This window comes from Pseudophryne corroboree, chromosome 4, assembly GCF_028390025.1.
Source record: "Pseudophryne corroboree isolate aPseCor3 chromosome 4, aPseCor3.hap2, whole genome shotgun sequence".
In the NCBI taxonomy this organism is placed as follows: Eukaryota; Metazoa; Chordata; class Amphibia; order Anura; family Myobatrachidae; genus Pseudophryne; species Pseudophryne corroboree.
Window position 1 is genome coordinate 272,130,458 of NC_086447.1, and position 16,737 is coordinate 272,147,194.

The following is a 16,737-nucleotide window of genomic DNA, read 5'->3' on the forward strand; positions in this document are numbered from 1 at the left end:
AAATTTACGAGTTGTCACCAATCCTTACAACAACTGTTCAACTAGTAGTTGAATCAGGAATGCTACAAACATATTATCTCTGCGTGTGTACGTCATAGAAGCATAATATTAGATTAGAAAATAGAGAATACCTCTACAAACAAAGATACTGTACACATTAATAAATTATAATGTTATCTTCAAAAGTTATGATATTACCAAAAATTTTCTTATCATTCCAAAATGATAGTTTAACACTGCTTGAAGGTACTTTGAATGAGGTTAGGAGGCTGTCACAGTTCATGGACACTCAAGAAATTTGGGGGATGGCTATTCTTTGAATTATCATGTCATATGAAAATGTACATACTGCAATAGTATCAGAGTTATAGACCAAGTTTTCACAACAGAAGCCATAAATCATTAGCTGTCCCCTTGATCTGAAACCTTCAGCATTCATCTGCCGACTCCTTTTTCTCCAAACTGTATTTAAATTTTTTTCTAGAGAAATAACAAATTTTGACTCCTTGTGTCCCATGCATACAGAAATCAGATGTATTAAAGGGTGGTCTTCAGTATGCCGACTGACGAGATCCCGGCGCACAGTATACCGGCGCCGGGATCCCGACAGCCGGCATACCAACACTTATTCTCCCTCGTGGGGGTCCACGACCCCCCTGGAGGGAGAATAAAATAGTGTGCACAGTGCCCGTAGCGTGGCGAGCACAGCGAGCCTGCAAGGGGCTCATTTGCGCTCGCCACACTGTCGGTAAGCCGGCGGTCGGGCTCCCGGCGCCGGTATGCTGGTCGCCGGGAGCCCGACCGCCGGGATATCGTAGTGAACCCGTATTAAAACCCAACTAATATATGTTTAATGTTTACATTTACAGTGATAATACTACTTCTCTGACACTGTGTAAGGGTTTTCTTTTTTTACATATTTCAATTTTTGTTTAAAATTTAGAGATCTGATCTCATAGAGCTTGAGACAGGTTTCATTAGATATCCATGAGGTTATTAAACTTAAAAATTTTTGCTTTAAAGAATAAACTTCTCACATAGAAGCAGTGGCCCTCTTGATCTCCTAGGACACCATGGATTGACACAGAAGCTCCCTTGTCTCTCCAATCCAGACCATTATTAAGAAATGTATTGCTGTGCTCATGGCAATATCCCCAAATGTGTATAGCTCAGGTTTTTACAAAGTACTGTACACTGTGTGGTTTATAGCATCTTCTTTAGAATGGAAAGCATGATTCCTTTATTTTCCCTATGGCTTAAGCATAAACTTTCTTCTCACTGGATGAATAGTTATTTATTACCTGTTGCCTTCTCAGGATTGTTACACATGAAGCACAGCCACGATCCTGTTTCCTCACTAAATCCAAACAGATCAAAAAACCTTACTTCTTCCAAATGCATGTGCACAAGATCCAGATCCTAGGACAAAGCATACAAAACAAGCATTATTTCTTTTGGACCTAAATATCAAATACATCCCAGAAATTCAAATTATTTTTATTCTAACTAAAGTCCCAAGAGCCACAACCCGGGGCATTTCACGCTGAGCCCACCATCAATCACGTTAAGTTGTGCTAGACATTTGCCAAGGTTTTGAATGAAATGAGACAGGACAGATTTCACTCCCATAAAAACAAAATTTGATGGCATGTAGGAACCGCAAAGAACCTCAAGCTAAAGATCAAAAAAGGTCTGTTTTTAGAAATTAAAAATGGGAAGTCTATAGATGTCGTGTGTGGTTCATATCTGCCATCAAATGCTATGGTTTTCTAAAAATTAAGGCTGTTCTAAGTAATTTCATTCAAAATCTTAGCTAACGTCTAGGGCAACTTACAGCATGACTGATAATAAGCACAGTATAAGATGCCTGGATTTGGGGCTTCACTTAGACAGTATACACTTTCCATAAGGCTAGATTGAGACCTTAATCTTTATTAAATTGTGTTTTGAAAAATTACTGTAATGTCCATATTCAATTTAGTATGTTGCTCCTTTGCTTGTGGCACCACTTCCTGAGGATAATATGAACCAGCTAACTGTAAACTTATAACCTGAACTTGTTGGAACATTCTTTTTAAATATTTGCAGAGACTGTGGCCAAAACCACATTATAAAGAGTGTTTACAATTTAACTGATACAGTATTTAATACACATTTCTTAGGAGAATACAACCAATTAGCAGGATAGAAAACAAGAAAAGTCCATCAGATTGTATAAATTAGCAGATGAGAATAATATGTTATAAACAAATAGTATTTAAGATACACTTAACCATTAGACTGCATAATTCATTAGGCTGCCTGCAACAGTAGTTCACTGAGATTTGTGATATCATGTGGGAATTTACTACCAACAATTACATTCAGCACAGTTTTCTAGTCACACAGGATACTATAAATACACAATATCACTGGACATGACCACTACAATGGGGTGTGTGGAGGATGGGCCACCTACAACTATCTCACCTTCGGGATCCTATTATGAGCCAGGCATATCATAATGAAAATACCTTTCAAGGTACAAATAACAGACATCCCAACATTGGAGGAGAGCTTCCAGTGATATAGGGTGTGGCCATGTGTGGAATGGCCATGCTTGCACCACAGAGGGGGCAAGGAAACACCCGAGGGGGAATGTACTTTTCTTGTTTGCTTCTGGTTTCCTTGCTATTACTCTATGGGCGACATTTACTAAGCAGTGATAAGACCGGAGAAGTGAGCCAGTGGAGAAGTTGCCATATCAACCAATCAGCAGCTCTGTATCATTTTATAGTATGCAAACGATAGATGTTACTTCAGTGCTGATTGGTTGCCTTGGGTACTTCTCCACTGGCATCACTTCTCCGCTCTTATCACTGCTTAGTAAATGTACCCCTATAACTGCAATGCCCATCAGTGGTAGGTGAGCAACTGTAAATGGTAATACCTCAACTGCTCGGAAATTGGGACAATGCAGTCCCAGCCGTGACAGCGGGACAGAACACAAAAATAAGGATGGTATGTATTCAAAGCTTTGTTCCAGTCCTGTAAATCAGGATTATTAAGCAGAAAAGAGGGATGTGTTACATAAAAAAGTGAAAAGTGCAAGACAGGTTAAAAATGTACACAATATTGTGACAAGAGAAAATACTAATTTTTACAAACTATTAGTACTTAATAATACTACTCTGCTACTATTACAGTTATTGGTACTATTATTCTCCACATAAAGATTTTAGATTCCCTCCATTATTCAATTTACTAATTCCAATAAATTCATAAGCAAATCACAAGGTTATAACAACCAAAGAAATACTAATAGATGTTACAGCTATTGCAATTTAATCATATGGGAATTAATGTTTTATGTTGTTGAAAATAATTTATATTGAAATTATTGTAAATAACCAAAGCATAGGGAAAATGTATAAATCACCTCAATATGACATGAATAGTAGATATTTTATTTTTATATATATAAACAGTAAACAAGCATAACCACTGGGGAGGGTGGATTTCCTTTTTGACAAAGAACATATTTATGGAGATAGAGGACATTTCATGTGAAAATCAAATTTAAATTGCTTATAAGGTTGGTTTGTGTCTTAACCACAAACTAATACATGGCTTGAAAAATAACTACATACAATGGTTTGGCATTTCCTCTTATGATGCAGCCAATATGCTGTGAATCTGTAAACTAGTGTAAGGGGAATCTGTGAAAATATAAAATGTAAGTTATACAGTACAGTACTGTAGTGTAGTGTAGTGTACTTTTTTTTTTTTTTAAATGCACCTATTTGATTACCACGGTTATATATGGGTGCACGACAAATCCAGATTAAGTAAGGGGCACAGGGGATACTGTACCCCAGGTCCCCCACTGTCAGGGGTAACCCCAGCTGGAGCACACTGACATCATTAGCTCTCCCTCTTGTGTAGCAGCAGAACCAGACAGCCAGAATGCGTGAAGGGACAGTATGCAGTGCAGACAGAGACACATGAGTATCAGGCTTTATGATCTACCTATGGAGCTTCCTCACCAGAGGAAAGATAGGAGGCGGGATAGAGCTGTAAGTGACCCAGGGATCCCAGCTTCTCCTCCTCCCCTGCGTTAATATACCTTTCTTATCAATTAAATCATATATTAAGAGGGAAGTCTAGGAGCAGAGAATTTTGTCCCTTCTGAATGGGTCATGTTGGGAGGTATACATAATATAAAACCCCCTCCCCCGTGCTCCCCTGTCTTAAGTGTCCAGGCCACCCCAAGGCTTAATCTGGGCCTGGTGCACATCAAGCTTTTGGGAACTGCTACTATGCAGACATTTTTCATATGGAATTACAGTGTTAAATAAATGTAAATGTCTTTTCAAACCTTTGTCTACCCCAGAGCTACAGCAGGGCACCCTGGGCGCAAGCTATAAACCAGCAGCAATTGTCACACACCTATCGCTAAAGTCTCATTACGTACAAACTTTTTCTACCCCAAAATACTGCAAGTTATAATAGATGCATGCCTTGTTTATGTGGAGCGCAGGAAGTAGCATCATTGCAATTCACTTGTTATTCTGGAAGTGCCTCTGCAGTGATTGTCCAGCATGATTTCCACACAGACCACTTAACTATAGTAAAATAAATCATGATATTGAGGTAATATGTCTACATATACTATTTTGCATTTATACTTTTAGAGTTTCATTTTACATTTGTTAAGGTACTATGGGGTAGATGTATTAACCTGGAGAAGGCATAAGGAAGTGATAAACCAGTGATATGTGCAAGGTGATAAAGGCACCAGCCAATCAGATTCTAACTGTTAATTTACATATTGGAACTGATTGGCTGGTGCCTTTATCACCTTGCACATATCACTGGTTTATCACTTCCTTATGCCTTCTCCAAGTTAATACATCTGCCCCTATATTCCTTAAATTTACTTTCTCATGTTAAGTGCATGTGCTTGGTGCAAGAGGTACTCCAATGACAGTATAGACAGATGGCAGATCTCCGCTACCACCAAAAGCATATCAAATATAAATAGGGCTTACAGTGCTCAAAAAGAAGGGTGCATGGAAAAAAAGCATCTGCGCATGAATCATATGTTCCTGGTTTGCTGCTAGGTGCCAATGACATGCCTCCATTCAGGCATATATATGGTTTTGACTATGTCTCTATAACCCTCATTGAACTTTGCCTGTGTCCTGGGACTGAGCCGGGTTGAAGCCGGGGGTTTTTGTCTGAAGGGGTATCAGTGTAGATGAAAATGAATGTGAATACCTAGTTTCAGAGCATGCTCAAACACTCCTAATATTTTTCAATATTTATGCTGCTATTGCTACTAGCCATGTCTATCCATGAGATTTTTCATTTATATGGGAGGGGGATTAAGGTGAACATCCCAAAACATATAAATAAATGAAAAAGTTGGCTCCTATGGGGTCTATTCAATTGATGTCGGATCCTTTCTGGCGGAAAGGATCCGACGGTACAGTATTCAATTTGAGGTCAAATCTATCAGGTTTTGGCCATTTCCGACAATGTCAATCCGACTAAAGTCGAAATTGACATTGTCGAAAACGGGACTAAAACCTGTCGGATTTGACCGCAAATCTGACAAAACACGTGGATCCACGGCTAATCCGCTGATGCACGTGTTTTCTCTAACGTCCTAAGTGGATGCTGGGACTCCGTAAGGACCATGGGGAATAGCGGCTCCGCAGGAGACTGGGCACAACTATAAAGAAAGCTTTAGACTACTGGTGTGCACTGGCTCCTCCCACTATGACCCTCCTCCAGACTTCAGTTAGAATCTTGTGCCCGGCTGAGCTGGATGCACACTACGGGCTCTCCTGAGCTCCTAGAAAGAAAGTATATTTAGGTTTTTTATTTTCAGTGAGATCTGCTGGCAACAGACTCACTGCAGCGAGGGACTAAGGGGAGAAGAAGCGAACCTACCTAACAGGTGGTAGTTTGGGCTTCTTAGGCTACTGGACACCATTAGCTCCAGAGGGATCGACCGCAGGACCCGACCTTGGTGTTCGTTCCCGGAGCCGCGCCGCCGTCCCCCTTACAGAGCCAGAAGCAAGAAGAGGTCCGGAAAATCGGCGGCAGAAGACTTCGGTCTTCACCAAGGTAGCGCACAGCACTGCAGCTGTGCGCCATTGCTCCTCATGTACACCTCACACTCCGGTCACTGATGGGTGCAGGGCGCTGGGGGGGGAGGGGGGGGGGGCGCCCTGAGGGCAATATTAGACACCTTGGCTGGCAAATCTACATCATATATAGTCCTAGAGGCTATATAGATGTAAAAATACCCCTGCCAGTATTCCAGAAAAAGCGGGAGAAGTCCGCCGAAAAAGGGGCGGGGCCATCTCCCTCAGCACACTGGTGCCATTTTTCCCTCACAGCTCCGCTGGAAGGAAGTTCCCTGGCTCTCCCCTGCAGTCTGCAAGCTACAGAAGGGTAAAAAAGAGAGGGGGGGCACTAAATTTAGGCGCAGGATATATATATATATATATATATATATATATATATATATATATAAAAAGCAGCTATAAGGGAAAACACTCATTTATAGTGGGATCCCTGTGTTATATAGCGCTCTGGTGTGTGCTGGCATACTCTCTCTCTGTCTCCCCAAAGGGCTTTGTGGGGTCCTGTCCTCTGTCAGAGCATTCCCTGTGTGTTTGCGGTGTGTCGGTACGGCTGTGTCAACATGTTTGATGAGGAGGCTTATGTGGAGGCGGAGCAGATGCCTGTAAATGTGATGTCACCCCCTGCGGGGTCGACACCTGAGTGGATGGTGCTGTGGAAGGAATTACGCGACAGTGTCGACTCCTTGCATAAAAGGTTTGACGACATACCAAATGTGGGACAGCCGGCTTCTCAGCCTGTGCCTGCCCAGGCGTCTCAAAAGCCATCAGGGGCTCTAAAACGCCCGCTACCTCAGATGGCAGACACAGATGTCGACACGGATACGGACTCCAGTGTCGACGACGATGAGACTAATGTAACTTCCAGTAGGGCCACACGTTACATGATTGAGGCAATGAAAAATGTGTTGCACATTTCTGATGTTACCCCCAGTACCACAAAAAAGGGTATTATGTTTGGAGAGAAAAAACTACCAGTAGCTTTTCCTCCATCTGAGGAGTTAAATGAAGTGTGTGAAGAAGCGTGGGCTTCCCCTGATAAGAAGCTGGTAATTTCTAAGAGGTTACTAATGGCGTACCCTTTCCCGCCAGAGGATAGGTCACGTTGGGAAACATCCCCTAGAGTGGATAAAGTGCTCACACGCTTGTCAAAGAAGGTGGCACTACCGTCTCCGGATACGGCCGCCCTAAAGGAATCTGCTGATAGAAAGCAGGAGGCTATCCTGAAATCTATATATACACACACAGGTGTTATACTGAGACCAGCTATTGCTTCAGCATGGATGTGCAGCACTGCAGCTGCATGGTCAGATTCCCTGTCAGAAAATATTGATACCCTAGACAGGGACACTATATTGCTAACCGTAGAGCATATAAAAGACGCACTTTTATACATGAGGGATGCACAGAGGGATATTTGCCGGCTGGCATCCAAAATTAGTGCAATGTCCATTTCTGCCAGGAGAGGGTTATGGACTCTGCAGTGGACAGGAGATGCAGATTCCAAAAGGCACATGGAAGTTCTGCCTTATAAGGGTGAGGAGTTGTTCGGGGATGGTCTCTCGGACCTCGTTTCCACAGCAACAGCTGGGAAGTCTACATTTTTACCCCATGTTCCCTCACAGCCAAAGAAAGCACCGTATTATCAGGTACAGTCCTTTCGGCCCAATAGGGGCAAGCGGGTTAAAGGCGCGTCCTTTCTGCCCATAGGCAGAGGTAGGGAAAAAAAGCTGCAGCATACAGCCAGTTCCCAGGAGCAAAAGTCCTCCCCCGCTTCCTCTAAGTCCACAGCATGACGCTGGGGCTCCACAGGCAGAGCCAGGTACGGTGGGGGCCCGTCTCAAATATTTCAGCAATCAGTGGGCTCGCTCACGGGTGGATCCCTGGATTTTTCAGATAGTATCTCAGGGGTACAAGCTGGAATTCGAGACGTCTCCCCCCCCCGCCGTTTCCTCAAATCTGCCTTGCCAACCACTCCCTCAGGCAGGGAGGCAGTGTTACAGGCAATTCACAAGCTGTATTCACAACAGGTGATAGTGAAGGTACCCCTACTTCAACAAGGACGGGGTTACTATTCCACAATGTTTGTGGTACCGAAACCGGACGGTTCGGTGAGACCCATTTTAAATTTGAAATCCTTGAACACATATATAAAAAAATTCAAGTTCAAGATGGAATCGCTCAGGGCGGTTATTGCAAGCCTGGACGAGGGGGATTACATGGTATCACTGGACATCAAGGATGCTTACCTGCATGTCCCCATTTACCATCCTCACCAGGAGTACCTCAGATTTGTGGTACAGGATTGTCATTACCAATTCCAGACGTTGCCGTTCGGTCTATCCACGGCTCCGAGGGTCTTTACCAAGGTAATGGCCGAAATGATGATACTCCTTCGAAAGAAGGGAGTTTTAATTATCCCGTACTTGGACGACCTCCTGATAAAGGCGAGGTCCAGAGAGCAGTTGTTGGTCAGGGTAGCACTATCTCGGGAGGTGCTACAACAGTACAGCTGGATTCTAAACATTCCAAAGTCACAGCTGGTCCCTACGACACGTCTACTGTTCCTGGGGATGGTTCTGGACACAGAACAGAAAAAAGTATTTCTCCCGGAGGAGAAGGCCAAGGAGCTGTCATCTCTAGTCAGAGGCCTCCTAAAACCAAAACAGGTGTCGGTGCATCACTGCACGCGGATCCTGGGAAAGATGGTAGCTTCTTACGAAGCAATTCCATTCGGCAGGTTTCATGCAAGAACCTTTCAGTGGGACCTGTTGGACAAGTGGTCCGGATCGCATCTTCAGATGCATCGGCTGATAACCCTGTCTCCAAGGACAAGGGTGTCTCTGCTGTGGTGGCTGCAGAGTGCTCATCTTCAAGAGGGCCGCAGATTCGGCATACAGGACTGGGTCCTGGTGACCACGGATGCCAGCCTTCGAGGCTGGGGGGCAGTCACACAGGGAAGAAACTTCCAAGGACTGTGGTCAAGTCAGGAGACTTCCCTGCACATAAATATTCTGGAACTGAGGGCCATTTACAATGCCCTAAGTCAGGCAAAACCCCTGCTTCAAAACCAGCCGGTACTGATCCAGTCAGACAACACCACGGCGGTCGCCCATGTAAACCGACAGGGCGGCACGAGAAGCAGGACGGCAATGGCAGAAGCCACAAGGATTCTCCGATGGGCGGAAAATGACGTGTTAGCACTGTCAGCACTGTTCATTCCGGGAGTGGACAACTGGGAAGCAGACTTCCTCAGCAGGCACGACCTCCACCCGGGAGAGTGGGGACTTCATCCAGAAGTCTTCCAACTGATTGTAAACCGTTGGGAAAAGCCACAGGTGGACATGATGGCGTCCCGCCTAAACAAAAAGCTAGAAAGATATTGCGCCAGGTCGAGAGACCCGCAGGCGATAGCTGTGGACGCTCTAGTGACACTGTGGGTGTACCGGTCGGTTTATGTGTTCCCTCCTCTTCCTCTCATACCAAAGGTACTGAGGATAATAAGGAGAAGAGGAATAAGAACTATACTCATTGTTCCGGATTGGCCAAGAAGAGCTTGGTACCCGGAACTTCAAGAAATGTTGTCAGAGGACCTATGGCCTGTGCCGCTCAGACAGGACCTGCTGCAGCAGGGGCCCTGTCTGTTCCAAGACTTACCGCGGCTGCGTTTGACGGCATGGCGGTTGAACACCGGATCCTGAAGGAAAAGGGCATTCCGGAGGAAGTCATTCCTACGCTGATTAAAGCTAGGAAAAAAGTAACCGCAAACCATTATCACCGCATATGGCGAAAATATGTTGCGTGGTGTGAGGCCAGGAAGGCCCCAATGGAGGAATTTCAGCTAGGCCGTTTCCTGCACTTCCTACAGTCAGGGGTGACTATGGGCCTAAAATTGGGTTCCATTAAGGTCCAGATTTCGGCTCTATCGATTTTCTTCCAGAAAGAACTGGCTTCACTACCTGAAGTTCAAACTTTTGTTAAGGGAGTGCTGCATATTCAGCCCTCTTTTGTGCCTCCTGTGGCACCTTGGGATCTCAACATGGTGTTGGATTTCCTAAAGTCACATTGGTTTGAGCCACTTAAAACCGTGGAATTGAAGTATCTCACGTGGAAAGTGGTCATGTTGTTGGCCTTGGCTTCGGCCAGGCGTGTATCAGAATTGGCGGCTTTGTCATGTAAAAGCCCTTATCTGATTTTCCATATGGATAGGGCAGAATTGAGGACTCGTCCCCAGTTTCTCCCTAAAGTGGTATCAGCTTTTCATTTGAACCAACCTATCGTGTTTGGTATTTATATTCTGGTACGCTTAATACCTATCGTTTTCTATGAATTTCAATATTTATAAAGTGATTTCTGCACTATGAGAGGCGCCTCTCGCTCTGATTATTTACAGACCGACGAATTTGCAAATTGACGATTTGGAGAACATCCATATTGACACCTAACCAGGGGACCAATTGCGATGCAAAAACAACAGCTACTATAGCGTTTGATGTGCCCATTATAAATCATACTTCTGGTACGCATATTACCTATAGATACGACATCATACACAACCTAATTTGTTGTGAAGTCACTGCACTATTAGGCGCTTGTCCCTCCCCCCTTGTCTTTTTCCAGATTAATTTGTCACTAAACCTAGTGACACCTTGTAGGACTGAGCTGCCAACTACAGGAATACCCTGTGGAACCGAAGTGCAAGTTAATCTACCTTGGACTCTTTTTGAATTCATTAATTGAGAAGGAAAGTAGCGCACCAACTAAATTCTATGTTCAAAACCTATCGTGGTGCCTGCGGCTACAAATGACTTGGAGGCTTCCAAGTTGTTGGACGTAGTCAGGGCCCTGAAAATCTATGTTTCCAGGACAGCTGGAGTCAGAAAGACTGACTCGCTCTTTATCCTGTATGCGCCCAACAAGTTGGGTGCACCTGCTTCAAAGCAGACTATTGCTCGCTGGATCTGTAGCACGATTCAGCTTGCACATTCTGCGGCTGGACTGCCGCATCCTAAATCAGTGAAAGCCCATTCCACGAGGAAGGTGGGCTCTTCTTGGGCAGCTGCCCGAGTGGTCTCGGCTCTTCAACTTTGCCGAGCAGCTACTTGGTCGGGGTCAAACACGTTTGCTAAATTCTACAAGTTTGACACCCTGGCTGAGGAGGACCTAGAGTTTGCCCATTCGGTGCTGCAGAGTCATCCACACTCTCCCGCCCGTTTGGGAGCTTTGGTATAATCCCCATGGTCCTTACGGAGTCCCAGCATCCACTTAGGACGTTAGAGAAAATAAGAATTTACTCACCGGTAATTCTATTTCTCGTAGTCCGTAGTGGATGCTGGGCGCCCATCCCAAGTGCGGATTGTCTGCAATACTTGTATATAGTTATTGCTTAACTAAAGGGTTATTGTTGAGCCATCTGTTGAGAGGCTCAGTTGTTATCATACTGTTAACTGGGTATTGTATCACGAGTTATACGGTGTGATTGGTGTGGCTGGTATGAGTCTTACCCGGGATTCAAAATCCTTCCTTATTGTGTCAGCTCTTCCGGGCACAGTATCCTAACTGAAGTCTGGAGGAGGGTCATAGTGGGAGGAGCCAGTGCACACCAGTAGTCTAAAGCTTTCTTTATAGTTGTGCCCAGTCTCCTGCGGAGCCGCTATTCCCCATGGTCCTTACGGAGTCCCAGCATCCACTACGGACTACGAGAAATATAATTACCGGTGAGTAAATTCTTATTTTCCGACAAGTCGGAAAAACGGCAGCCCCATTGAATAGGTCGAATCATTTTTCGACCTAACAAGGTCGGAAACTGACGTCTTTCTGACTAGAGAGCAGTTCCTATTAGAATTGAATAGACCCCTATGGGCAGCATTGACCTCAGTTTTATGTTGTGTCCTATCCACAAACTTAGCGGTACAGTGAACATTGCTAAAATTATATATGATAATATAACCAGTATCCTGCGGTAGCAATCTTTTTCAAGCCTTGTCAAGCATACTGTAATAGACAACTGAGGGATATATAAACCTATTCCTGCTGAAACACAGTATTCCCCATACTCTGATAATAAATAATTTTGTAAATCACTGGAAAAGTACACGTATCTGGAAACACTTTCTGCTTTGGCAAATCCAAACTTACTGCCTTCTCCAACTGCTGTCTTTATGGCAGATTAATTTGTATTTCTAAACCTGCTGGGTATATATTTCTTGAATGCTGTGCCAGACTGTTACATCAAATGGACCAACATGCCAAGTGATTCTTTCAAACACAACAGGACTTTGGGTCCTGGCAAAGTTATAAACATCAATAGCAACAGCATTTTAAATGAATAATGTTTTGCACTCTCACAATAAGAGACATTTTGTTAGAGACAAATGTCAAATGAAAGCACAATGATTGGGCCATATATTTTCAGGTTGTGCAACATTGTGAATTAAAAGCTTATTATAAGTGCCAAGGTTAAGGTCTTATAAAGCTTCCAAACTAATCAAATAATAACTCAATATGATTAATTGATCTACAGATTTAACGTCTTTCAGCATAGATGAGGAAATAAAGTAACAGAACTGAAACATGGAACATACAATACACTAAGCGAAGACACTGAACCAGTAAAATAGCCATAAAGAGAAAAATAACAGCAAAAAAAAACAAGCCTTGCCGGATCAAAGGAAAATATCAAATAAATGAAAATTGCAATGTAATTTATCATTTTAAACAGGATACTAGGGAAAGAGGAAAAAGGGACAGATGAAAAAGTAAGTGGGGTGGGAAGCAGTGGCGTAACCATAGCCAGATTAACATTGGGGCAGATGGAAAATAGGCCCATTATCATAATAATAAAACTTGTATTTCTTGTTTTCTCACAAAATGATGCAATATTTCTATATTGATGTATTTAGACTAAGAGACATTGAGTCTGATCGTGTAGGTGGTGTACATGGCCACATGGCACTGGCCACACCCACACAGCACTGGCAACACCTCCTCCACTTCAAGTTCTTACCGTTTAAAATGTTCGGGGAATAGCGGCTCCGCAGGAGACTGGGCACAACTAAAAGAAAGCTTTTAGACTACCTGGTGTGCACTGGCTCCTCCCACTATGACCCTCCTCCAAGCCTCAGTTAGGATACTGTGCCCGGAAGAGCTGACACAATAAGGAAGGATTTTGAATCCCGGGTAAGACTCATACCAGCCACACCAATCACACCGTATAACTTGTGATACTATACCCAGTTAACAGTATGAAATATAACTGAGCCTCTCAACAGATGGCTCAACAATAACCCTTAGTTAGGCAATAACTACATACAAGTATTGCAGACAATCCGCACTTGGGATGGGCGCCCAGCATCCACTACGGACTACGAGAAATAGATTTACCGGTGAGTAAAATCTTATTTTCTCTGACGTCCTAGTGGATGCTGGGAACTCCGTAAGAACCATGGGGATTATACCAAAGCTCCCAAACGGGCGGGAGAGTGCGGATGACTCTGCAGCACCGAATGAGAGAACTCAAGGTCCTCCTCAGCCAGGGTATCAAATTTGTAGAATTTTGCAAATGTGTTTGCCCCTGACCAAGTTGCAGCTCGGCAAAGTTGTAAAGCCGAGACCCCTCGGGCAGCCGCCCAAGATGAGCCCACTTTCCTCGTGGAATGGGCTTTTACTGATTTAGGATGCGGCAATCCAGCCGCCGAATGCTCCAGCTGAATTGTGCTACAAATTGAGCGAGCAATAGTCTGCTTAGAAGCAGGAGCACCTATTTTGTTGGGTGCCTACAGGATAAAAAGCGAGTCAGTTTTCCTGACTCCAGCCGTCCTGGAAATATAAATTTTTAAGGCCCTGACTACGTCCAGTAACTTGGAATCTTCCAAGTCCCTAGTAGCCGCAGGCACTACAATAGGTTGGTTTAAGTGAAAAGCTGATACCACCTTAGGGAGAAACTGGGGACGAGTCCTCAATTCTGCCCTATCCATATGGAAAATCAGATATGGGCTTTTACATGACAAAGCCGCCAATTCTGACACACGCCTGGCCGAAGCCAAGGCCAATAACATGACCACTTTCCACGTGAGATATTTCAAATCCACAGTTTTAAGTGGCTCAAACCAATGTGATTTTAGGAAACTCAACACCACGTTGAGATCCCAAGGTGCCACAGGAGGCACAAAAGGGGGCTGAATATGTAGCACTCCCTTTACAAATGTCTGAACTCCAGGCAGTGAAGCCAGTTCTTTCTGGAAGAAAATCGACAGAGCCGAAATCTGGACCTTAATGGAACCCAAGTTTAGGCCCATAGTCACTCCTGACTGTAGGAAGTGCAGAAAACGACCCAGCTGAAATTCCTCTGTTGGGGCCTTCCTGGCCTCACACCATGCAACATATTTTCGCCAAATACGGTGATAATGGTTTGCGGTTACTTCTTTCCTGGCTTTTATCAGCGTAGGAATGACTTCCTCCGGAATGCCTTTTTCTTTTAGGATCCGGAATTCAACCGCCATGCCGTCAAACGCAGCCGCGGTAAGTCTTGGAACAGACAGGGCCTCTACTGTAGCAGATCCTGTCTGAGCGGTAGAGCCCATGGGTCCTCTGATATCATTTCTTGAAGTTCTGGGTACCAAGCTCTTCTTGGCCCATCCGGAACCACGAGTATCGTTCTTACTCCTCGTTTTCTTATTATTCTCAGTACCTTTGGTATGAGAGGCAGAGGAGGGAATACATAAACCGACTGGTACACCCACGGTGTCACTAGAGCGTCCACAGCTATTGCCTGAGGGTCCCTTGACCTGGCGTAATATCTAGTTTTTTGTTTAGGCGGGACGCCATCATGTCCACCTGTGGCCTTTCCCAATGGTTTACCAACAGTTGGAAGACTTCTGGATGAAGTCCCCACTCTCCCGGGTGTAGGTCGTGTCTGTTGAGGAAGTCTGCTTCCCAGTTGTCCACTCCCGGAATGAACACTGCTGACAGTGCTAAGACGTGATTCTCCACCCATCGGAGAATCCTTGTGGCTTCTGCCATCGCCATCCTGCTTCTTGTGCCGCCCTGTCGGTTTACAAGGGCGACTGCCGTGATGTTGTCTGATTGGATCAGTACCGGCTGGTTTTGAAGCAGAGGCCTTGCAAGACTTAGGGCATTGTAAATGGCCCTCAGTTCCAGAATATTTATGTGTAGGGACGACTCCTGACTTGACCAAAGTCCTTGGAAATTTCTTCCCTGTGTGACTGCCCCCCAGCCTCGAAGGCTGGCATCCGTGGTTACCAGGACCCAGTCCTGTATGCCGAATCTGCGGCCCTCTTGAAGATGAGCACTCTGCAGCCACCACAGTAGAGATACCCTGGTCCTTGGAGACAGGGTTATCAGCCGATGCATCTGAAGATGCGATCCCGACCACTTGTCCAAGAGGTCCCACTGAAAGGTTCTTGCATGGAACCTGCCGAATGGAATTTTGCTTCGTAAGAAGCTACCATTTTTCCCAGGACTTGTGTGCAGTGATGCACCGATACCTGTTTTGGTTTCAGGAGGTCTCTGACTAGAGATGACAGCTCCTTGGCTTTCTCCTGCGGGAGAAACAATTTCTTCTGTTCTGTGTCCAGAACCATCCCCAGGAACAGTAGGCGTGTGGTAGGAACCAGCTGTGACTTTGGAATGTATAGAATCCATCCGTGCTGTTGTAGCACTTCCCGAGATAGTGCTACTCCGACCAACAACTGCTCCTTGGACCTCGCCTTTATAAGGAGATCGTCCAAGTACGGGATAATTAAAACTCCCTTTTTTCGAAGGAGTATCATCATTTCTGCCATTACCTTGGTAAAGACCCTCGGTGCCTTGGACAGTCAAAACGGCAGTGTTTGGAATTGGTAATGGCAATCCTGTACCACAAATCTGAGTTACTCCTGGTGAGGATGGTAAATGGGGACATGTAGGTAAGCATCCTTGATGTCCAGGGATACCATGTAATCCCCCTCCTCCAGGATTGCAATAACCGCCCTGAGCGATTCCATCTTGAACTTGAATTTTTTTATGTATGTGTTCAAGGATTTCAAATTTAAAATGGGTCTCACCGAACCGTCCGGTTTCGGTACCACAAACAGTGTGGAATAGTAACCCCGTCCTTGTTGAAGTAGGGGCACCTTGACTATCACCTGCTGGGAATACAGCTTGTGAATTGCCTCTAGCACAGCCTCCCTGCCTGAGGGAGTTGTCGGCAAGGCAGATTTGAGGAAACGGCGGGGGGGAGACGCCTCGAATTCCAGCTTGTACCCCTGAGATACTATTTGAAGGATCCAGGGATCCACCTGTGAGCGAGCCCACTGATCGCTGAAATTTTTGAGGCGGCCCCCCACCGTACCTGGCTACGCCTGTGGAGCCCCCGCGTCATGCGGTGGACTCAGGAGAAGCGGGGGAAGAATTTTGATTCTGGGAACTGGCTGACTGGTGCAGCTTTTTCCCTCTTCCATCATCTCTGTGCAGAAAGGAAGCGCCTTTGACCCGCTTGCTTTTCTGAAGCCGAAAGGACTGTACCTGATAATACAGTGCTTTCTTAGGCTGTGAGGAAACCTGAGGTAAAAATTTTTCTTCCCAGCTGTTGCTGTGGATACGA

General features: G+C 44.9%; 1 protein-coding gene across 1 annotated transcript in view; it reads right to left on the reverse strand.

Annotated features, from left to right (window-relative positions):
• Positions 1 to 16,737, reverse strand: part of VEPH1 (ventricular zone expressed PH domain containing 1) — a 988,289-nt gene that overhangs the window by 102,430 nt on the left and 869,122 nt on the right. The window contains exon 12 of the mRNA XM_063916128.1: positions 1,302 to 1,419. Within this exon, the coding sequence (XP_063772198.1) occupies positions 1,302 to 1,419 (118 nt within the window). The remainder of the gene's footprint in view (positions 1 to 1,301; positions 1,420 to 16,737) is intronic.